The sequence below is a fragment of the Salvia hispanica genome, chromosome 4, assembly GCF_029641045.1.
Source record: "Salvia hispanica isolate PSC_SH4W2 chromosome 4, Shi_PSC_v1, whole genome shotgun sequence".
Lineage (NCBI taxonomy): Eukaryota > Viridiplantae > Streptophyta > Magnoliopsida > Lamiales > Lamiaceae > Salvia > Salvia hispanica.
The window spans coordinates 16,002,491-16,026,175 of record NC_142695.1 but is presented as its reverse complement, the minus strand read 5'-3'; the positions used below and the strand labels follow the sequence as shown (position 1 = coordinate 16,026,175).

General features: G+C 37.2%; 3 protein-coding genes and 1 pseudogene across 4 annotated transcripts; 2 read left to right on the top strand and 2 right to left on the bottom strand.

Moving 5' to 3' along the window:
• Nucleotides 1-426: 426 nt before the first annotated feature.
• LOC125194734 (uncharacterized) lies at nt 427-2,929 on the bottom strand (annotated as a pseudogene). The gene is made up of 2 exons (XR_016137562.1): nt 766-2,929; nt 427-598 (listed from the first exon to the last, which is right to left on the bottom strand). The product of XR_016137562.1 is annotated as an uncharacterized LOC125194734 (transcript).
• Nucleotides 2,930-5,689: 2,760 nt separating this feature from the next.
• LOC125194735 (uncharacterized) lies at nt 5,690-7,844 on the top strand. The gene has a single exon (XM_048092967.2). The coding sequence runs from the start codon at nt 5,721-5,723 to the stop codon at nt 7,713-7,715; it is 1,995 nt and encodes a 664-aa protein (XP_047948924.2). The 5' UTR covers nt 5,690-5,720; the 3' UTR covers nt 7,716-7,844.
• A 940-nt stretch (nt 7,845-8,784) lies between these two features.
• Nucleotides 8,785-19,730, top strand: LOC125194733 (exocyst complex component SEC3A-like). Its single transcript, XM_089069568.1, has 25 exons — nt 8,785-9,020; nt 9,572-9,642; nt 9,917-9,997; nt 10,122-10,189; nt 10,281-10,383; nt 10,811-10,968; nt 12,247-12,364; nt 12,554-12,658; nt 12,993-13,094; nt 13,238-13,375; nt 13,781-13,909; nt 13,995-14,075; nt 14,205-14,279; nt 14,892-15,065; nt 15,170-15,317; nt 15,404-15,468; nt 15,577-15,747; nt 16,277-16,356; nt 17,119-17,200; nt 17,717-17,814; nt 17,943-18,051; nt 18,595-18,663; nt 19,046-19,111; nt 19,196-19,285; nt 19,443-19,730. The coding sequence occupies exons 1-25, from the start codon at nt 8,843-8,845 to the stop codon at nt 19,551-19,553; spliced, it is 2,670 nt and encodes an 889-aa protein (XP_088925694.1). The 5' UTR covers nt 8,785-8,842; the 3' UTR covers nt 19,554-19,730.
• Nucleotides 19,731-19,780: 50 nt separating this feature from the next.
• On the bottom strand, nt 19,781-21,183 carry LOC125193167 (uncharacterized). Its single transcript, XM_048090917.2, has 5 exons — nt 20,799-21,183; nt 20,644-20,721; nt 20,480-20,570; nt 20,239-20,342; nt 19,781-20,105 (listed from the first exon to the last, which is right to left on the bottom strand). Exons 1-5 carry the CDS (start codon nt 21,126-21,128, stop codon nt 19,890-19,892), a joined length of 819 nt encoding a protein of 272 aa, XP_047946874.1. The 5' UTR covers nt 21,129-21,183; the 3' UTR covers nt 19,781-19,889.
• Between the last annotated feature and the right edge of the window lie 2,502 nt (nt 21,184-23,685).

Here is a 23,685-nt window from a genome sequence, read left to right as displayed (position 1 = left end):
CTTTTGTTAATATCTGAACTGAAGGGAAATGATTGATGAAGAACACTCCAACACTAATGATCTTAGATGGCATGTTGTAGAGATCATCAGTTTAAAATTTTAAATATAAATCCTAAAGCTAGATGCAAACTTAGCAAACAAAACAAGGATATAAAGAAGATCAGAACATGCCCGATAAGGGCATGTTTTTATAGATGGTATTGAGGAATTATCGACACTACCATGTCTCGCCTCTTGTCACTGTTTTGTATGCATGAGACCTTTTCCCAGGGACCTGAATAAATTCCACTTGGCTAGAGTTTATGCATAATAAAACCTTAATCTTAAACACCTCACATGTTGACAAGTCAAGACAATAGAAAATTAATAACGTATGGTTAATGTTATGTACTACATGATTCAAAAATAATAATTTTGAGATCTCGTCTTCAGGACTTATCTCACTGCTGTCCTTTCAATACTATGCTACACCAAGTGTCATTTGTCATCATCCAAATGTTAGGAGAGTTCAGGCTTGACACTGCAACCTCAACCTCAACCTCAACCTCTTACGATATGCAATCCCGTTCCTATCTGGATTGTGAATATCAATTTGTTTCTGCAAGGACCAAATAAGAGATCCTTTAGTGATGATACGATCACCCTTATCCTACTATGTAAAATACATGTACTCTTTTTTTCTTAAATAAATTAAACAACAAAACACAATGTGATGAAAATAATTCTTCTCAGTTCTCATTCAAACTGGGAAATGAGGTTACATACGAATAAGCAGGTCGAAACATGCTTTTAGTATCCATCCTAACAGTTCACCCATGCTCGTCACCTGTGACGGCCCAAGCATGGGGCCTGCTCAGCAGCCCACAGTTATAGCCAAATCATTCACGCATGACATTGTTGAAGCTTCATCTTCATGATCTATACATGGCCGTTGATGCTGTTGAATATTTGCAAGGACTTGTTCTGTCTTTCCCAAAAGCAGAAACGCTTGGCGCACGGTCTTCTCTCGCTTCTCAATGCAACTCTGGTGACACATTTTGGTTATAGCATATGGCAAATTGGTGAGACACGCAGAAAAAACATCTGCGATCATAACACACAATCTCTCCCACATGTCCTCACAACTTTCCACTTCACCATAGGACAACAAAATGGTTTGACAAATTCTGTACATGGAGTTTGCAGCCACAACTCTTGCTGGGAAGTTTAGAGGATTTCCCATATTGGAATCTAGCGATTCACTCTTCCACCCCATGACGATCTCTTCGGCTTTATCAGAGAGCTCTTGCAAGACTTGCTCACAGTTTCTGCACCACAAAAATCCACTTGTGAGATCGATCTGTACCCACTTTGAGTAAACTAGCAGTTCCACCCAAGTAGAACTTGCAGCATTCCTAATGCTTTTAAGTTTCGCATTTGTATCCAAAGTTTTTTCGACTACTTTTGCAAGAGGAAGGCCTTCGCTCACACTTCTCAACAACTGCTTGCGTTGATGCTGGGAGATGTTGGGAAGGGCGACTGCAATGCTTGTGAGAGTGACTACTTGTAGAGTCCAACAGTCATGAGAAACTAGGCTTGTAATTTGGCTACTATTGGAGTAAACAGACTTGTGTAGAAGATTGATAAGGTTGGAGGGCTTCTTTTCTCTACCTATCTGAATCATGCCATCAGCCTCGCGGCACATGCTTTTTACGAAGCTTGTCAGCAGGTCCACCTCGCCGTCTAGTAACAGAATGTAACTGTTTAGGTTTGGATCCACGTCGTCACCACCCGATGAAGCATCATGGTGCCTTCTTGCAAACTTGTTGATCTGAGAGAAGCAAAACACAAATGGAGCCACCATGAAGCTGGAAAAGAAGATGAGGGTTTTGCTTGCAAGAACAATAAAACACTGAACTCCAATGCAGAAAGTTAGGACACTCCATTTTGCATCAAGAAGACCTTTGCCCCATTTGTTTGGCCCAATTTTGATGCCTGTGGAGCTGTTTCTGCAGTCGTTGAGCGTCTGAATCCAGTAGCTTTCAATCATCCACGTGTTAGTTGATGAGCAACGAAAGCTGACGGTGACGAACCATCTCAACATAGCCAGAATCACGGCTATCCCCGCCCCATAGAACTGAATCTCTATAATCCTTTTGGTGTAAACTCCATAGGGCGTCTTCCCTGGCACAGACTTGATTATCCCATGAATTACATGTACCAAAGTATACATGATCACGAAAAAGAAGGTGATCATAGATGAAGCTGCGCAAACACTAGAACGCGCTATCAGAAATTGAGGGCAGCTGCTCTCTGCCATCACCCAGTATTTCATCATCTGTCTTCTCTGATCAGCCATGTTGAAGCCCTCCACCAGTTCCTCCTCCTTCTCCAAAGCTTCTCTGTGCTTCTCTTCGTACTTCAGTTTCAGACTCCTCTTCATCGCTGACACGCTAAGCGCCAGCAAACTAGCATCGCAAGAGAAACTAACATCACAACAGAAGGGATCATTGCTTGTGATAGTAAACGTTGCACCTCAATGGTATGAATGGAAACATTAGCCGTGATGGTGACCACGAGAAGGGCTAGGCCAACGCAATTTGTGAGCAGCTCTTTGTCGTTTATGGATCCCAGAGAAGGCATCAGAGTGTTGAGAGCTGTTGACATGAAGATCAAGCTGATGAACTTTGCAGATGCATCTGTGATGGTGTTGATCATGACGGTATTGAGATCCATGGGCAGCTTCATTGCCACGGCTAATAGAGTCAAAGATGCAGCGTTGAGAGAGGTGTATTTGCAGGGAAACCATAGCTTCTTGCGGCGGAAGCTGTTGAAAGCATCGGCCACCATTGCAAGGATGCATACTGTAGAAGCTGCGGCGATGTATAAGCCCTCCCATGGCATTGCTGCATCTAGCTTCTTCTGCAATGTGGTGTCGGAATCAGAATCCATCATTGAGTTTATTGAAAATATATGTGTTTGACATTTTGTATCAAACGTTATGTATTTATGTATAAATCTCGTGACAAGTCCCTTTCATGTGTAAAAGAAAATAAAGCCTTGGAAATGTTTAAACGAACAACTGTAAATTTGAATTTTCTGGTAACTAATGAGTTGATTCAAAATATTTGTGTTTGACATATTATATAAAACGTTATACATCTATTTACTTAAATTTAAGTCTTTTCATGAGTAAAACAAAATAAAGACCTGTAACTATTTAAACGAACAACAGCAAATTTGAATTTTCTGGAGACTAGACTGCAGAAAGTCTTCAATCTGATCAGACTCAGATAACTAAGTTGACATCTTTTGTGCTCCAAAATTTATACTCCCTCCGTCCCACCATAAGTGAGACGTTTATTTTTGAGTCATTCCACTAGAAGTGAAGCATTTCATTTTATGGCGAAAAACCAATACTCTATCCCTCTCTTACTTTTTTTCACTCTACTTTTTCTCACCTCTACTTTATTCTCTCTCAATTTAACCACTAAACACCACTACCTAAAAACTTGTGTTCCAAAAGAAATGTGTCACTTATTATGGGACGGAGATAGTACTTTGTAATAAGGCCACCATATTTAAAAGGGTTAATTGGTTAATCATTTGAGTCTTCAATTCGATAGAGATCGAAAGTTGAGCTTTGATGAATCGATGAGCGAATCATTTTTGCTAGCAACAAAGAATTTTGTGAATAGCACAGTTGTACTCGCTTTTGTCCTAAAGTACTTGTGTCGTATTCTTAAATACTCTTATATTTTGTTCTCTTCAGTCTCCACTTGAACCACTATTCAACCTTTAAACATCAATTTTTAAAATTTTGTGTCCAAAAGAAACGAATGAACTAACTTAGGATGGATATAGTAACCAGGAGTTTGCTAAGTTGATCAAAGTTGGGGATTAATGATTATCCTAATTGTAACAAATAATTAAACTATGGCATCGCATTGTCAATAGAAAATATTATTTTTATTGTTATTGTTATTGTTACTATTACTTCATTATTGAAATATGATTTAGGCATGGGCGAAGCCACAAGGATCCTTGGAGGAGCAAATGCCCGTATTATTTTTTTAAAAAAATTATGAATTTGTTTTTAACTCTCCTTTAAAAGCCTGATTTCAATCCTTCAAAATCTGTTTATAAGTAATTTTCCCTCTCGTGTCTTCAAAATAACTAGCCAATTAAAACTTAACAACTTTAAATACATGAACTTCATCAATGTCTTCAGATTATTGGATAGTTAGCTATTTTGCTCGTGGAAAAGACTCATAATAAATGTGTACACACTGACTTTTGGCCACGGTCCCTACAAGTTGCTCTGACATCAAAGTTGGGTATATAAATATTTTCATTTTAATAAGTTTATGATCTTTTGAAAATGATTCAAAAATAAATGACAAAATCGGACAATATCAAACTAATATGCATGATAGGGACCTCGAGACCCAACAGTTGCATGAAGACATGCACGGCCACCAGAGTGATCAACCGCTGGGATCCGAATCGACCGGCGACGACCAACAGGAGGCAGGTCGACCGAAGAGGAAGAAGACGCGCCCAGCCTGTTATAAGGATTGTATAGTCGAATCAAGCACGTAGAAATTCTATAAATTATAGAATTCCCCTTATATGGAGTAATTGATAAATTAAAGAATAAACCCTTTTTCTCATTCTCCATTTTTCTCTTTCGCCAACCTATTCTCCTTGACCGACCTCCGACTGCTCGGTAGCGGCACTGGTAACATTCACTTGCTCCATTGTTTCTCCAAATTTACCATCTTTGATTTTCCGGATGGAGGCGGTGGTTCCGGTTGTAGCCGACTGGGTTCTTGTTGTAGGCGGCTGTATTTCTAATTCGATTTGTTTTTTTACTGCTGTATTAAGTTTGACATAATCTCAATCAAAATTTCAGGCTGATCAATCTGTTTGTTCTCCGATACCAAGGTCTAGGTTAAAGAAAGACATGAACTTATTGAACAATACAGTCAAAACAAAGGCGTATGTTATGACAGTTGTTGATACTTTTAGGTGCAAAGATAAAATAAAATAGTACATAGATATAAATCTAGGATTGAGTTGTTAGATTATTTTAGTCGCAGGGGGTTAGCTATGACTAATTATCCCATAATTATCCATTTAGGATTGAGTTGTGGGATTCAATCTCATGAACCAAACACATTACATATTTAATGTGGGATACAATCTTGCTAACCGAACACCTTACGGTACAAATTCTCTTTCTACATTATGGAGGTTCTATTGGTAACCTCTAAACTAGGATTGATAAGGAGTGTGAGCAATTACATAAGCACTAGCAGTTAAATAAGGAATTTTGACTAATCTTGTTGATGAGCTTTGTCTTCACTCTTCGTAGAAGAAAACTCATAGGGATGGGCTTACTGTCCCAAAGAATAAGGTAGGCTTGCAGAGTTCCAACTTCCAATTCTTCAAACTTCAGCATTCACCACCATATGACTATTTTAATAGTCAAATATGTTGGCTAACACATGGTATGGACTGTCTTTATAGTCTTGGATAAAATAAAACCAACCACTTGGGTCATGGGTGCATGTTAGGTTCAAAGTCCGCGTTTCATTAACTCATGAAAACCACTTGTCCCAACAAACTACAAAGATAAACGGAGTTTACACATTACTACTAGTAATTATTCAACCATACGAGACCTCATGATGGATCATGATTCCGACAGCAAAGTGCAGCAGCAGCTAGATGCAGCGATGCCATGGGTGGGCTTATACATCGCCGCAGCTTCTGCAGTGTACATCCTTGCAATGGCGGCCGACGCTTTCAACGGCTTCCGGCGCAAGAAGCTGTGGTTCCCCTGCAAATACACGGCCCTCAACGCCGCTTCTCTGACTGTATTAGCCGTGGTGATGAAGCTGCCCATGGATCTCAACACAGTCATGATCAACTCCGAGACAGATTCAATTGCAAAGTTCACCAGCTTGCCCTTGATGTCAGCAGCTCTCAATAATCTCATGCCTTCTTTGGGCTCCATGAATGACAAGGAGCTTCTGGCGAATGCGGTTGGCCTATCTATTCTCGTGATCACCATCACGGTTAATATGGCCATTCAAGTCATCGAGCTGCAACGTTCCACAGTACATGTAATGGTCCTTTGTGCAGCGATGTTAGTTTCTCTTGCGATGCTAGTCTCCCTGGCGGTTAGCGTGTCGGAGATGAAGAGGAGGCTGAAACGGCTTTATCAAGAGAGGCATGGGGAGTTGGTGCTGCAGGGTTTCGAGATGGAGGATCAGAGAAGAGAGATGATGAAATATTGGGTGATGGCAGAGAGCAGCTGCCCTCAGTTTGTGGTAGCACGTTCTTGTGTTTGCGTGGCTTCATCTGTGATCACCTCGTTCTTTTACATCATTGATACTTTGGTTCATGTTCTTGATGGGACTAGCACGAATGAGCCGGGTAAGTCGCCCTATGGAGTTTACACCAAGAGGATTCTAGATATTCAGTCCATCGGCCTGGGGATGGCTGCAATTCTGGCTACGTTGAGATGGTTCACTGTTGTGTTTAGCTGCTCATACTCCGACACTTGGATGGTTGAAAGCTACTGGATTCAGACGCTTAACGACTGCAGAAACAGCTCCGCGTGCATCAAAATTTGGCCAAACAGATGGGGCAAATGTCTTCTTGATGCAAAATGGTGTGTGCTAACTCTCTGCATTGGAGTTCAGAGCTTTATTGTATTTGCAAGCAAAGCCCTCATCTTCTTTTCTGGCTTCATGGTGGCTCCATTTGTACTGTGCTGCTCTCACATCGACAAGTTTGTGAGAAGGCATCATGATACATCATCGGGTGGTGGTGACATGGATCTGAACTACCTAAGCAGTTATGTTCTGTTACTAGATGGCGAGGTGGAGCTGCCGACAAGCTTGGTGAGAAGCATGTGCCGCGAGGCTGAAGGCATGGTTCAGATAGGTAGAGAGAAGAAGCCCTCCAACCTTATAAATCTTCTACACAAATCTGATAGCTCTAACACTAGCCAAATTACCACCTCTGTTTTAGCTCATGATTGTTGGACTCTACAAGTAGTCACTCTCACAAGCATTGCACTCGCCCTTCCCAACATCTCCCAGCATCAACGCAAGCAGTTGTTGAGCAGTGTGAGCGAAGGCCTTTCTCTTGCAAAGATAGTTGAAAAAGCATTCGACACAAATGCAAAACATAAGAGCATTAGGAATGCTGCAAGTGCTACATGGGTGGAGCTGCTAGTTTACTCGAGGTGGGCAAAGATCGATATCACAAGTGGATTTCAGCGGTGCCGAAAGTGGGAGCAAGTGTTGCAAGAGCTCTCCCATAAAGCCGAAGAGATTTTGATGGAGTTGAAGAGTGAAGAAGTGCAAGATTACAACATGGGAAACACTCTAAATTGCCAAGCAAGAGCTGTGGCTGCAAACTCAATGTACAGAATTTGTGAAACCATTTTGATGTCATCTGGTAAAGAGGAAAGGTGTGAGGAAATGTGGGAGAGATTATATGTTATGATTGCAGATGTTTTTTCGGAGTGTCTCACCAATTTCCCACATGCTATAACCAAAATGTGTCACCAGAGTTGCATTGAGAAGCGAGACAAGACAGTGCGGGAAGCGTTTCTGCTTTTGGGAAAGACGGAAGAAGTTGTTGGAATTGTTCGACGACAGAAACGGCCATGTGTAGATCTAGATCATGACAATGAAGCTATACTTGTGGATTGTTGAGCTCATACTTGAAGTTAGTGTAAGATGATTTTTGGTTTTTTTTTTCAAGGTAAGGGAGTGAAAGAAGTTGAACATTGTCAATTTACTCACACAACCTTGTTTAGCACCATGAAATTGCATATTTCTACACCACATATTGCAAAAAACATATACTGCAAAATTTCAAATAAATATTTGAATTTGGTTATTGAAAACTATCTAAAGTTGTAGTGTATAAGGTAGTTCTAATAAACGATAGTAATAAAAATTATTATTACTGTTATTATCATCATCATTATATATGCATAAATATGTAATTTTGTATTACTGCTATGTATCTTTGTAATGCTACAAATCTACAAATACAATTATGAAAAAAATTCAAATACTTATAGAGTCCTAATGAAATATTAAAAAAGAATTCAAATATTATCATCTGGATTTGTCACTAATGGATGAATAATATCTAAATCATATATATTGAGAGATAAATTTTCAAACTATGATTTTTTTTAACTGGGACTATTCTTTGACGATTTCAAGATATGACAACAAGGATGAAGCTAGAAATTTATATCGGGAGAGACAAAAATATACATAGGCAAAATTTAAGAGTTTTACGTGGACAATTAGTGAAAAATTAAAACAAATAATTTTTATAGTATGTAATAAATAATTTATGTATGACGATTCGTCGAAAACTAGCAGCTCCGTTCCATGTATGGTGATTTGCCCCTTCTAGCTATATGCTAGCTCCGTCCATGAATAGCGATTCCATCAAAAACTATGTTCATGTTCTTTTAGTTGCTTACCTTGAAAACTACTCATATCATGTCGTAAAAAACTATCTTTCGAGTTCAGAAACCTAAATTATGCAAATATCATTTCCCAAAAACCTAATTTAATGTTCACTCAAAAAATAAAAAAGATAATGTAATAATTCCACGTGATATTTAATTTATAAAATGAAACCGTAACAATATATTACTAAATCCAATTTTTATTTACCTTTCTTACAGTGCCGTAATTTATTTGACTTCATTTGACTTTGATTGCTGTTGGTTTCCTCAATAACCTGCTTTTCACCTTTTCCTCAATAACTGTAAGCCCCAACTTCCAAATCATTCTCTCTCCGGAGCTGAGCTACAATGGCGAAGTCGAGCGCCGACGACGAGGAGCTGCGGAGAGCCTGCGCCGCGGCAATCGAGGACACCAAGCAGGAAATCATCATGTCGATCAGGGTGGCCAAGAGCAGAGGGATCTGGGCCAAATCCGGAAAATTAGGACGCAATCACATGGCCAAGCCCCGAGTTCTCGCCATTTCGAGTATGGTTATTCGATTCAATTCCACATATTCTTCTATCGCTTAATTTTACTCGCTTTTGCTGAGATGATTACCGTTGTACCTTTAAGAAAATTAGAGAAGGACTTGGTTTCATGGTGTTGGACCTAGATGTTGGCTGCTTGAATCAATGATTCTAATCAACTTGAGAATCGGTGGACTACTTAGAACGATTTACTGGAACAGATACTCGATTTACATGTTTGGTGTGCTTGTGTGTTAGTAATCTAAGGCTCGGACTACATTTGACTGTGAGCATCGGTAACGAGGCTCTTAGGCTAAATAGTTGCTACTTGAAGACACTTTACTCTTCTAAACCCGAGTTTGAGCGTGTCTCATGTCTTGATCATCCTTTTAGGTTTCCAGGTTTGGCATAAGTTGTTGTGTTCAGCTTATTTTAGAGGTGATTTTCATAGTCAGTTTTAGTCAGCATCAGAACTTGTATATGGAATATGAATGCCAACTTTGCTAAATATTGATCACTTTAATTTTCATCTATTGATGTTTGGCTAATTGTTTCGTATGTTGCTTGCAGCAAAGGCAAAAGGCCAGAGAGCGTCAGTTTTTCTTCATGTGTTAAAGTATTCCACCGCAGATATTCTTGAAGTAAGTATCAAATTATATTTTAATTTTTTATAATGTAAATTATCTTTGTTTATATTGACTGTTGGTTTCTTCTTGAATACCGAGATAAAATTTTAACAACTCAAGCTTATAATATATGAGCAAATTGTAGATTAACAACTGGGTAGAAATCTGGCTTCGAAAATTGCATATTTAACCTTATTTTGATGCCTTTCCGATTATGTCAGGGATATCACTTTGTTTTGAAAGTTTGAAGTATGTTTTGGCTTACATTTCTATTTCCATTGTTGTATAGCCTGCGAAACTGTACAAGCTGAAGCATCTATCAAAAGTCGAAGTTGTTACAAATGATCCTACCAGTTGTACTTTTATGCTGGTAAATAATTCCTAGCCTCTATATACATCCTTGCTAAAAATATTTTCTTCCATAAATTCATGATCCATGATTCCATGCTAAAAAATTGTTGTGAAAGTGAATAATGCTGATATTGTTCTTCAAGGGATTTGATAACCTCAGAAGCCAGAGTGTTGCCCCACCTCAGTGGACAATGCGCAATGTTGATGACAGGTATACCCCTTCAACCGGTTATTGGTTATGAATTGCCTTACTTCTTCTTCCTCTGCTGATGATTCCCCCTTCAATTCTATCGGTGTTGTAGGAACCGAATACTGCTTTGCATCTTAAATATCTGCAAGGATGTGTTGGGTCGTCTTCCTAAAGTTGTTGGTATAGACGTTGTGGAGATGGCTCTTTGGGCTAAGGTGCAGGGTGATATGATTTGGTTATTAATGTTTCCATCTCTTTGTCAATCATGGTCACAAATTTTATTTAACATAATTGTTTCAATCCGTTATCATTATATTTATTTATTACTACTATTATTTAGACTTCTCTTCCTTCCAGAGCCCATTAAGTGAACTGATTTTTCATTTTGGAATTGCTTATCGTTCTATTTTCTTTCCAAGTTGCTTTATGAATATTATGATACCTATGCATACCTGAACAAACCTCTTTATGAATACTCGGCTGATGTAATTAAAGTATTATTGTACACATAACTACTTTCTATTATAACTGAGACTTGTATATACATCAATTTATTAATTTTCTGCCTAATTGATGTGATCTGTATATTTTACAAAGACTATGGATTCTAATAGTTAAAACATCAATTTTTATCTCTTACAGGAAAATACACCTGCCATTTCTAAGCAACCTGGTATCCTTCAAGATGGGCCTATTGTGGCTGCAGTTGTAGAAAGAGACACAAAAGTGACCGTTGAAAGAGAACTTGTATCGCAAGTGGAGGAAGTGGAGGAAGAGGATATGGAGGCTCTTTTAGGAACGTATGTACTCTATTTGAAACTAAGCATACTTCCTAGCACTGAGCTCTTCAAACTGGTTACAACTACTGTTGCAATGCAGTGTTTGGTATCACAATCAGTGTTAGGAGAAAATCCATTTTTAACCAGATATGATTTGTGAACATATATTTATTCATGCAAAAAAATGCAAGAACTAGACGCATCTGATTGCAGTTTCTGAGGAAAAGAGTCCTTAAAAATTTAGGGAATGCAAATGTGAGTTGAATTGCAGAAAGTTGGTTTGGCTAACTTAAGATAGATCTAGGGCATGGTAGGAGGCCATTGATAATACTCTTCTAGTTCCTTTAGATATACAAACTTGAGTATTCTTCCCACCCAAGATGATCTTGATTGCATGAAACCCAAGTTCCCACCCAAGATGCTATTATTAAAGGAACAAGTTCTTTTTTAGTTAGGGGATTAACTCCACTTCTTATATGGTTCCTCTAATCTTCATTCTTTCCTGGTGAGGGTTAGAGGTTTTATTTTACTTGAATTCGTCATATACGCTATATGTTTAACCTAATTTTAAAATAGCTTTAGATGCATATTAAAATTGGTGGGGCTAATTGACAGCGGTTAAACTGAGATTGTTCAGGTACAATTGATATGCTATCAATATATATAGATTCCTCTATATTTTCACTGAGAGGACGCCTTACATTGCGCTTGTAACCAACGAAAATAGTACTCCCTCCGTCCCACTTAAGATGACACGTTTTCCTTTTTAGTTTGTCCCAACTAAGATGACACATTTCCTTTTTCGGAAACTTTCTCTCTCCAATTAATACACTCTCATTAAAATATTCATCTTTCTTTATCTCTCTACTTTAATACTTACACCCACCTTTTCTCTCTCCAATTAAACACTTTAACCAATAACTCCTAAAACCCCGTGCCGGCTAAGCAATGTGTCATCTTAGCCGGGACGGAGGGAGTAGTATATGTTGCTACTTGCCATTGTTGACATGGTTAACTTTTTTAGTCTACCATGTACACTAATCCAAGCTACCATATGATATGTGTTTTTATATTCAAGGATTATGGGCTAGCATGCAATTAACATTGCTTATCCCGCTGCATTCTTTCAGACACTTTAGTGGGTTGATTCAGTATATGTCTTACAATTTCTGTTATTCTATCAATCTCCATATGCCTTCTTCTCCACTGTCTTAGAGCTAAGTTTAATGTTATGCTTTCTCTCTATTTTTTGTGTTATTTAACCGTGAACTAAGGTTTTCGGAAACCATTTACCTGCAGTTATGTTATGGGAATCGGTGAAGCCGAGGCATTTTCTGAGCGGTTGAAACGAGAGCTTCAAGCATTAGAAGCAGCAAATGTGCATTCAATTTTAGAAAACGAACCTTTAATAAATGAGGTTAGTTATGATCCTATCAGTTATGTGATGCATCTATTCTTTTTGTGGGATTTCCATATACTTAGACTTCTGGAACACTGAAAGTCTGCACAGCAGTGCCCCTTTTCGTCCTGTGTCTGGTTAGATTCGATTATGCTTTTTTTTTTTGCAGTAGCAATATGTATAAAGCCATATTTTCTTTGCCTGCAGGTATTACAAGGGCTTGAGTCAGCTAATAGCTGTGTGGAAGACATGGATGAATGGCTAGGTATTTTCAATTTGAAACTTCGCCACATGAGGGAGGACATAGAGTCGGTAAAGATCTCTACACACCGTAGATAAGGAAAAGTTTGTTAATCTACCTACTTATGTATACCACAGACTCCCATTTTTTCTGCTGATGTTTGCTCCTAATTTTGATAAGAGAGATGTGGTTAGAACAAAATATATGTTGACTATGTATATTGCCACTGCAAGATTTTGCCACTTATACTTGGTTCCAAGCACATGCCGTACATCTAAGCTAGTCTATCCATGTATTTTGATATGTTTATTAACTGTTTTATATTTAAGTCATTTTCCTAATTCATGTAGGAAACAAGGGCATTATTGCTAGTTTGCTAACATATTTATGCTTGGTGGCCTGCAGATTGAAACGCGAAATAATAAGCTGGAAATGCAGTCTGTAAATAATAAATCTCTGATTGAAGAACTTGATAAGCTTCTTGAAAGACTGCGTATCCCATCTGAGGTCATTACTCATTTTTTCCTAGTTTGTGAAATGTGTCTTTTGTTTCATAACTAAGTGTACCATGTTTACTATAGCTCCCCCCATTCAAGTCCGTACATGTGAAAATTTAGCTTTTAATTTGTTGTTTTTCCTTTCAATTGCAGTATGCGACATGCCTTACAGGGGGCTCATTCGATGAGGCTCGCATGCTTCAGAACATAGAAGCTTGTGAGTGGTTAGCAAATGCATTAAGAAACCTTGAAGGTCCCCACTTGGATCGTACCTATGCAAACATGAGATCTGTATGTAAGCTTTATGCCTTGAATCTTTTACTTTTCTGGTCAAGGTTTGCACACTCTAGTTATTCATATCATATAACATTATAATAAGTATTATATGTTAGAATTGGAAGAAGTTTTGAATTGTTATCAGATTTATGAAGTTTCTCTTCTGGCCATAGTTTTTGGAAAATCTGACTTCTCTTGTCAAGTTTGCAGACTGTAGTTATTCATTCAATATAACATTATATATTAAGACTCAGAAGGAGTTTAAGTTATTTGTTATTCTGAGCTTTATGAAGTTTCTCTTCTCGGGACTATACTTGAAGAGAAATAATTAGTTTCTGAATTGAAACTGGTTATCTGATACAGCTTAGTCTTGTTTAAAAATTTTGGGATAATTATCTTACTGGATATGGTGGTGAACAGGTTAGGGAGAAGCGGGCAGAACTTGACAAGTTGAGAAATAATTTTGTCAAAAGAGCATCTGAATTCCTGAGGAACTATTTTACTAGTTTGGTGGATTTCATGATAAGTGATAAGAGTTACTTCTCTCAGGTATGCCGTGTAATGATACTGTTGATTTGTAATTATTGGTCTGCAATAATGATTGTAATTTTGCTGTTGTCTTGGTCATTAACAGCGCGGACAACTGAAGAGGCCAGATCATGCGGATTTAAGATACAAGTGCAGAACATATGCACGCCTCTTGCAACACTTGAAGGTACAGTGAAACAGATGGTTGGTGTTGTTGCTAACAGTCTCGAGCTACACTATTTCTTCATACCATGCTTTAATTTGGAGCTTCTGTTGCTTGCTTCCCCCCCCCCCCCCCCCCCCTTTACATTTGCAGACTCTAGATAAGAATTGCTTGGGTCCACTGAGGAAAGCTTATTGCAGCTCTTTGAATTTGCTTCTACGTCGAGAGGTCAGGATACAGCTAAGCGGTTCTTCATTTTCTTGTCTAATGTATCTTCGTGTTTGCATCTACAGCTGCATGTCGTTTAAAAAGGTTTTGTCAGTTGTTTTGGTCTTTGACCCCACTGTTATGCTGTCTATAATAGAATTATGATTGTCTTATGCATGAATTGCTTTCAGTATTACTGGATATTATCTCATTATCAGGATATGCTTTACGTAAATAATCCCTAAGTCCCAAGTTATGTTCTCTTATGGATATCCAAATAAAAAGGGAAGTTTCCTAGTGAAAATAATTGTCCAAACAGTGTTATGCTTTTGGATGAATTATAACATTAATGATATTTAGCTTGATATTCTTCTGAATGATTCTATGCATATTTGTGTCATGTTTCTGTAATCTGTAGAAACTGATGTGTTATCTTCTAGGGCTAAAGCAGATATTTTATCTGCCATTAACAGTGTGGGAACCATGATTGTCATGCAAATTTCAAAACATGTTACTTGATGTTGATCTTTCCATTTTGTTTTATCTGATTTGTACTTAACATTTTGATCTGTCTTTTCATTCATTTTATACATCAAATTTCACCTTAGACATCAGTTATGATTGCCACTCCAGGCCCGTGAGTTTGCAAATGAACTTCGTGCTAGTACTAAGGCATCAAGGAATCCGACGGTGTGGCTTGATGGTTCCACAGGATCTAATCAAAGTGCCAGTAGTGCAGACACATCTACAGTTTCAGAGGCATATGCAAAAATGCTGACCATTTTTATTCCTCTTCTAGTGGATGAGGTTATAATGAGCTTCCTTTAACTTCAGTATCCTGTTGCTTTTGCTGCTTTCTCTTTTTTGAAAGATTATTACTTCTTACATATTCTATTGTTGCTGAACTCTAGAGCTCTTTCTTCGCGCACTTCATGTGCTTTGAAGTGCCAGCTCTTGTTCCACCTGGAGGCCTTGCCAATGGCAACAAAAGTGTACTCACTGATGATGAAAACGATGATGATTTGGGCATCATGGACATTGATGATAATGACAATGATGGTAATCTCCATCTCTTATTCTCTCTACGTGCCTGTTTCTGCCAACTGGGACACGTTTAACACATTACCCCCCTTGCACTTTTGCAGTTAAAAAGTCTGCAGATCTGCAGGCTTTAAATGAATCACTTCATGATTTGCTTGATGGGATACAGGTATTTTATATTTGTATCTGCAAGTCTTAATTCTCTGATATATAGCTTAAGTTCCTATTTCTTATGGATATTCTTCTTCACCTTTTATTTCTTCCTGTTAAATTCTAGGAAGATTTCTATGCTGTTGTGGACTGGGCATACAAGATCGACCCCCTTCGTTGTATATCTATGCATGGTACAACAGAACGCTATATTTCTGGTCAAAAAGCTGATGCGGCAGGATTCGTGCGTATTTTGCTGGATGACCTCGAAAACAGAATTTCTACGCAGTTCAGTCGTGTAAGTCATTGTGTTTTAGTAGGAGAAACAAATTCCTGAATTAGAACAAAGGGGTATGTACAGAGTGTGGTCTGTATGGTTTTCAAAAATATGTTAGTCTTCTAATTTCTATCAATATCTCAATTAGCTTGAAGTACTATAGCAACGTAAAATAGAAAATTAGCTGCTAAGGGTCACTAAATCCTATCTTTGGGGGAGGGAGTTTTCCCAGGTGATCGGAATAAAAAAGGCTGAATAACGCTATCCAACTTGAAGTGTAATCAAACTCCATGTTTATGCTTTTTGAGCTATGTGCTTAAGATTGTCAAATCCTGACATATCTTGAAGGTCTCATGACAATTTTTAGATCGTATTTTAAAAGCAGCACTGTGAAATATGCTATGAAATATCAATAATTGGTTTTGGCTATAAAATCTGGCATCAACTTAGTTATATATAACGTCAACTACAGGTATATAATAGAGCTATTATAAATTTAATACAATGACTGGAGATTTTCATCCCCTTAAACATGTACACTGTGTTCCAGTTTGTGGATGAAGCTTGCCACCAGATTGAGAGGAATGAGCGAAATGTTCGACAAGTGGGAGTCTTGTCATATATACCAAGGTAAACTCAACCTCAAGGTCTTTGAAGTTTTAGTAATGGTACAAAATCCTTTTGCTATCTTGATGATGGGATTTTGTAATTTGTTAGCTGTAGTGCCTGTTTTGCATCCTCTATCATGTGCATGATTGTTTGACCAAGAGGACCAAGGCCATAATACTTTCTGACGACAAGCTTTAAAACTTTGCTTTGGATTGCTTCTTGCATAGTAATAGATCATATGGATTATTTAGCCACATCAAGCAATAGAGATAGCTTAACCAGTAACCACACAACATTAGACTAGTTCTATAGGTATCAAGCTGCATCTAACTAGATGCTATTTAAGATGCGGTTTCAGGTCAGCACTATGTCTTTGTCATACTCAGATAAGCTACTATTACTAAGCACTATGTGCTTACATTACTTATAACAATGTTGAGTGTGCTCCAGTTTAGCAACTTTGAGAATAATGGATGGATGGTAGGGGTTGACTGATAGTCTCCATAGTTAAAAGAGATGGGCAGAAGTGAAGTTGGCTGGCTTCAAATGAGATTAGTTACCGATGTTAACAAATAGTTGCAACCAACTGCAAGGTTGGATGTATAATTTGCTCAGAAATTGAACTTGAATGTCTTAGTTGACTTTCTTATTTTATTTTCCACAAGTATTTTTGTGATCTTAAAATTTCCTTTTGAGAACTTAGTTCCCTACATGTTTATTAATGTGGCTTTCTTAGGCAGTCAACAATTATCAGCCATGAATTTACTGTTAGTGTTGTCATAGATTTGCTACTCTTGCAACACGTATGGAGCAATACATACAAGGACAATCAAGGGATTTGGTTGATCGCGCTTACACAAAGTTTGTAAGTGCTTCTCTTAGAATCAATTTCTTTAAATATATATTTGATTTTATTGTTACTATTTTAGCTAGATTCTGACATATGATGCATGTTATGGGTTTTACTAGTAGTATTCAGTTACCTCTTTATTCATCATTACTAGTATAATTAAAGATACAATATCACTTATCTGTGATTTGAGAAGGGAATCATTGAAGAGTATGACAAACCATCTGATTTCTTGTTTATATTTTGGAATGTGCCTGTTGTGGCTGTTCTATTTGAATTATGGTGTACACGTAGAAGCTGTCAGTGATTTTGGAGCCAAATTCTTCTAGATTCATGTTTCAGGCTTAATGAAGTAGCTCATCTTAATCTGTTTTAGTTATGACTATTGCTATAATTATTAATTTTCAATTTTTAATCATTATTGTAGATGTAAGCTGATTTGATCATTGATACTTTGAGTACTATATCCAATAAATCAATATTACATTTCCTGAATTGAAATTTTCTGATGTGTAAAACATATTTTCACAGGTAACTGTAATGTTTGTTACATTGGACAAAATTGCTCAATCAGACCCAAAGTATGCAGATATTTTGCTTTTAGAAAATTATGCAGCATTTCAGAACAGGTATTGATATCAGATTGTGGTCATTCTCTGAACCACATTATGTTATTTGTTATTGTTTATACCTAATATTTGTTTTTTGTGGCTGCTACCAAGAACTGTGATATTCACAACCTAATAACACTGTGCAGTCTGTATGACCTGGCCAATGTCGTGCCCACTTTAGCAAAGTTTTATCACCAAGCAAGTGAAGCGTATGAACAAGCCTGCACACGCTTTATAAACACAATTATCTTATATGTAAGTTATTCTCTTTCATGTGAAAAGGTCTTATCTCTGTTCCTCACTCTAATAAATAATAATATTAGCATCCCATAAGATGCCTTGTAGTTCTCTCCTTTTTCCATCTTATTCCTCCATTTTGCTTTTCTTGGTTAGTTAGCCAATAAGACTTCAACTTTCAAACACTGTCTCTAATCTTATGCTGGATGTCCTACATTGAATGGAAATATCTGTGAAAGAGAGAGAAAGAAGCAAACTATATGAGTGATTTCCACAAGCTGCTATCGTCCCATCACCCGTAGTCACTTCTGAATATCCATCATTGGCATCTTAAAGCTCAGGAGTTTGCTTGTGTTGCTCTTTTTTGTTGTTCTGGATGCTCCTCTGTGTTTAGTTTTTAGATGCCATCTGGTCCATTATTAGACAATTATTCCTTTTCTTTTACCAGCGCGCTCTATTTGATCATTTATTGTTATACTGGTTTGAACAGCTTTTCCAGTTTTCTTTTACCAGCACTCTCTATTCTACACATTGAATAATTATTTAATGTTTCCACTGCAGCAATTTGAACGGCTCTTCCAGTTTTCTCGCAGAATAGAGGACTTAATGTACACAATTACACCAGAAGAGGTAACCCTGAAGCAAATTCCTTACAAATCTCGCTGGTTCTAGAATTTAATTTTTTTTCTTTTTTTCTTGTTCATCTTCTTCATATTCTCCACCACCCCAGTTTTTAAGTCTCTCCTAGTAAGTAGCATATTCATGACATATTTCACTTGATATTTCATCATTTCTTGTAATTTCTTGTAGGAAAGTGATTATAATTTTCCATCCAAACTCTTGTCCTTATCATTTTGCTGTGTATGATGACACTATGAGTCATGAAAGATGCATACAAGCTTCAGTTTTTAATTGATGCCATGTCAACTTCAGCATTCTAAGTCTTTTAGTCTCCTGAGCTTTTTCGTACTATATTTTCTGAGAGTAAACATGAGATAGTGCAAAATTTCAGATTCCGTTCCAGCTTGGATTGTCGAAAATGGATTTACGCAAAGTTGTGAAATCAAGTCTATCCGGGGTATGACTGATTACTGACTTTGAGATTTGCATCTGACTAGAACAATCCCCTCTAACAAAAATTATTATAACTTATAACATATAGGTTGACAAATCCATCGGAGCAATGTATAAACGATTACAGAAGAATTTGACCTCAGAGGAGTTGTTGCCTTCACTATGGGACAAGTGCAAGGTATTCTTTACTTATATAGTAATCTCCGGAAAACTCGAAACTGCCGTTGCAATGATAGTGGCCAATTATGTGCTCCATGGTTTTCCTCCTTGTCGTATTCTTTAGTTATATAGTAATCTCTCTACTATCTTACTGATGTATCTAAAACTAATGGCAGAAAGAGTTTCTTGACAAGTACGACAGCTTTGCCCAACTCGTCGTTAAAATTTATCCAACTGAGTCCATCCCTCCTGTTCCAGAAATGAGAGATCTACTGGCATCTATGTAGATGAGCGGCCAGTGACTTTCAGTTTTTGTGTTATGATTGTAAAAAAGTTGCTGGTCATATTCATTTTCCTTCTCTCTCTTCCTTGTATTTTGGCGGATGCTCGCGATCTGTCTGTTGTATTAGAGATTACACGCTTGATTCATGATCGTTATGCTTAGTGTAAATCTATTTCTTCAAGTAGCTGATTTGCGTATTTCCGGTTGTAATCAATGAATTGGCGGAATATATATTCATAAAAATGATAATTTCCCGTTAATGAATTATATAGTACAAATCAAAGAATATACTAGAATCTAATTTGCCTGTTTCGAACTAGTTTGTATGATGATGAAATGTTTAGTGTTTGTGGAGGTGGGCAGGGTCAGAGATTCTAGAGAGGATGAATATTGAAGCCGAGGATAGAAATATAGCCCCAGCAAAGCATGCAAGATCCATGCCACTGCTCACTCCTATGGTCCTGAATTTATCCAGCACTTGCACTTGCAGAATCAGCATTACAGCATGCCCGATTTTCGCCTTTGCTTCCATCGCAGATCCCCTCCCCATCCACTTCTGTAACCACACAAACGAGAGTAATGTTTAAGGATGATGCTCATGACACACGGCATGTGGCATAACAATGGAAAGACATTTAAGAGTGCTATGAAGCTTATTAATTGTGCTTTCCTTCAAGAATGGGGATTACCTTGAGATTGAAATTCTTGGACACTGTAGAATCTGGTGATCCGACGAACATAACGTATAATGCCATTGCGAAAACAAGCATTGCTGTTCCCATGATGAACATATCTGCCATGGAGATTTGAAACAAAGAATCAAACTTTTGTAATCTACATACTTTATTAAACTGCATATGTAATTGCACCACTAATCACATAAAATACTGTGTAAGAGCAAAACAATGAAACAAAATGATTGACTCATACCAATAGCTTCGATTAATTGGTGGACCACTTGCGCTTGCTCCGACATTCGTAAAAGTGCATGAAAATATGACCCTGTTACTAGAAAACACCCCTGCAATCAATCAGATATTAATTATATTCAATTATAATTATCCTGAATTTCATAATTTTAAATTCATCATTACCTCCAAAAAACATAGTAGGGAACAAATCAAAGATCCACCAATCGCCAACAATGCAAAGAATCGGCAGTCGACTATAGCCTGCAGTCAACAAAAACACAATTAGTTCTGCTATCAATAATCCACCAAATTTTAAAAAAACAAAATAAAAATCCTACCTTTTCAAGGAACATCTGTATATGCAATCCCCATGCCCTTTGTTGCAGAACAAACTTCCTCCAATAGGAGAAAGCATCAGCAACATATCTAAACAGGAGCTCCAAATCCATCCTTTTCTCCGTCTTCGGCTCCGAAACGACAGCATAGGTTGAGCTACAGCCGGCTGCCTTCACCGGAGCCGGCTTCCTCTCTCCGGCACCGGCCGGAGAAATATTCAGACACATAAGTGTCTTGGGGCGCCTTGACGAAACATCACTACTCGAGACAAGAGTTTCATGATGAGTAAAGCCTAAAGGCTTAGACAATCTAAGCAGCCTAGTTGAGGCCATGGATAGGTGCCTTGGAAAATGTTGTTTGTTGATGTTCAATTATGGCTGTGATATTTTCACGTTGTATAAATAGATGGTGCATGAATTGAAGGAAGGTTCATTGCATATTAGCTGGAATTGTCATTATGTGGTAATTTTGATGACCTTTTTGCCTTTTGCAATACACTTTTCTTGGGGAGAAATGTGTTTTTGATGACCAATTTGGTTTAGTTCGCCGACAACGTGTGGGACCAGAAGGATTTAGAGCCGGACACAGTAACACACCCATTTTTGTATCTTTATGGAGAATTTTATTGGTCTAATAGTTATGGCCGTTGAGTTAGTCGCAGGGGAAATGGAATTTGGACGACGCAAAATGCTGATTCCCACGTTCTCCTAGCCTTTCTTATATATCACGGTATATACTTCACAAGCTTCATTTGGTTTACAATTATAAATATCCTTTTTATACTTCGTGTCTCATCACTAGGTAGTATTCAATGAGCTATAATATACTACCTACGTCCCAACAAATATAAAATATTTGATTTTTGGCATGAAATTTTATTTAGTGTTCTTTTATGAATTAATGAAGAAGAGTGAAATAAGAAATAAAAAAATAAATTTTTTTTTTTTTTTTAAAAATATTTCACGTTTAATGGAAAAACTTTAAAAAGAAAATGTTTCACTTTTAGTGAAAAAAATAATGTAGTATATACCTATTAGGAGCCATTTCATAGCAATGTTAAAGCAAGTTGCATGATTATCTCTCTAGAATCTAGTAGAAAAGTCTATAGTATTTAATGAATGAATGACCAATCAATTAAATAGAAAGTAAAGCAAGAATCACTAAATCTTCCATATGAGCCAACATAGGAGAAACATAAATAAATTAAACCATAACCCATACTCGGTTCCATCCGACTGGGTGAAGTGTCAAGTAGCAACCTATAACTTCATCATTAAGTTGTCTGGGCCAAATGGTATGAATTGATTGGAAAACTAACAATTATGCTGTAAAACGTAATAGTAAGTACATCAATCAAACACGAATTCCCTACAAACATATCAACTTATAGAAATTTTAATTTTTGTTGTTACTGAACTTACTTTCTTCAGTTTATGCAGGTGTTTGTCAAACATGTTTATAAATTATAATAAGCCATTCTTGGAGCCAATTGATCCTCCTATCGATTATGCATTTTGCATAATCAGGAGTCTTTTAGACACTAGAGTTGGGGGGGTCGTTTTTTAAGAAAGAAGGTCATATCATATAGCAATGAGTATGATTGAAGATCATAGTGATGAATTGAGAGCCATATATATCACAAGGAGAGTAGCAGATATTAGAGACGTTGATGTCATGGATATAGCATGGCCTAACAATTAATTGGTTGCAATGACCATAAATATTGATAATATGCATCAGACGAGAACAGAATTAGTTGCAGAGCCGCAGATGATGATGATGATGATGATGAAAGATGTGAATTATATTCACCATGGGGCCAACAAATTAAATGGTTATCGCCCAATCAGGGAATAATAATAATAATAATAATAATAATAATAATAATAATAATAATAATAATAATAATAATAATAATAATAATAATCGTCGTCGTCGTCGTCATGCTAATCTTTCATATGACAGTAATTAAGACCAGCTAATAGCTTTCATGAGATAAACCAAAACTTTCATGAAAATTCCAGCTCCAAAATTATGTGCATCAGAAAATCAAATTCAAGATATTGCAAATTGTTAACATCGAGTGAGAGAATTTAATTTCGGTCAATTAATTTAAAAAAAAATTAATGAATATAAGCTCACATGCAAAAAAAAAAGCAATAAATCCATCCATAAAAGAAAGGACAAACAAACTGATGCATTCCATAATGAAAATAAATATTACACTTCCATTATCATCAGATGTACACGAAAATCATCACCATCATCACACTTACAAAAATAAGAATAGTGTAATATGTAATTAAGGTGCAGCAAAAGCATCATCAACCCATCTAATCCGAGGAGCTGAACTCTGATTTCCATCAGCAGCAGGAGGAAGAGCAACAACACTTTGCAAAGCGGACTTGAGCTTGTTCACGCGCTTCCGGTGGCGGATGCGGCGAAGCACCACCGCTTTGTCGAGTGTGCCGGCCGGCTTCAGATGCAAGTGGCTGCTGATATCTTCCTCTTGTTCATCTTCCACCTCTTTCTTCTTCTCAGGCTCAGCTAATTGGGAGTTCATATTTGTTTGCTTTTTTAAAAGGGACTTTGATATCTGATAAGGTTCGGATGTCTTCTCTCTTTATATGCCTAAGTGAGGATTAAAATAATTGATGTTGTCGGTGGGAGATTATATTCTTTCTATTTTTGCTACTTTATTATTTCATGCACACTGAAATGTCGGTTCAAGGATTCTTTCTATAGCTCTAGTGACTCACCATGCTTTTTTATTGTTGCACTACATTTCTTTCTCTTTTTTCTTCCAACAAATTATGAGATTTTGGAGATATAATTCCCTACTAATTTGAGGGAGATACTCAATGCAAAAATTGTAACCAGGGAGTATAA

What these genes read in the sequence shown, in the direction of transcription:
- LOC125194735 (XM_048092967.2), top strand. Translation starts at nt 5,721, where the DNA reads ATGCCATGGGTGGGCTTATACATCGCCGCAGCTTCTGCAGTGTACATC.
- LOC125194733 (XM_089069568.1), top strand. Translation starts at nt 8,843, where the DNA reads ATGGCGAAGTCGAGCGCCGACGACGAGGAGCTGCGGAGAGCCTGCGCC. An exon ending in CCAGTTGTACTTTTATGCTG is followed by an intron (nt 9,998 to 10,121) that starts GTAAATAATTCC and finishes TTGTTCTTCAAG; the next exon opens with GGATTTGATAACCTCAGAAG. An exon ending in ATAAGAGTTACTTCTCTCAG is followed by an intron (nt 13,910 to 13,994) that starts GTATGCCGTGTA and finishes GGTCATTAACAG; the next exon opens with CGCGGACAACTGAAGAGGCC.
- LOC125193167 (XM_048090917.2), bottom strand. Translation starts at nt 21,128, where the DNA reads ATGGCCTCAACTAGGCTGCTTAGATTGTCTAAGCCTTTAGGCTTTACT. An exon ending in TACAGATGTTCCTTGAAAAG is followed by an intron (nt 20,722 to 20,798) that starts GTAGGATTTTTA and finishes TGTTGACTGCAG; the next exon opens with GCTATAGTCGACTGCCGATT. An exon ending in CCAATTAATCGAAGCTATTG is followed by an intron (nt 20,343 to 20,479) that starts GTATGAGTCAAT and finishes TCTCCATGGCAG; the next exon opens with ATATGTTCATCATGGGAACA.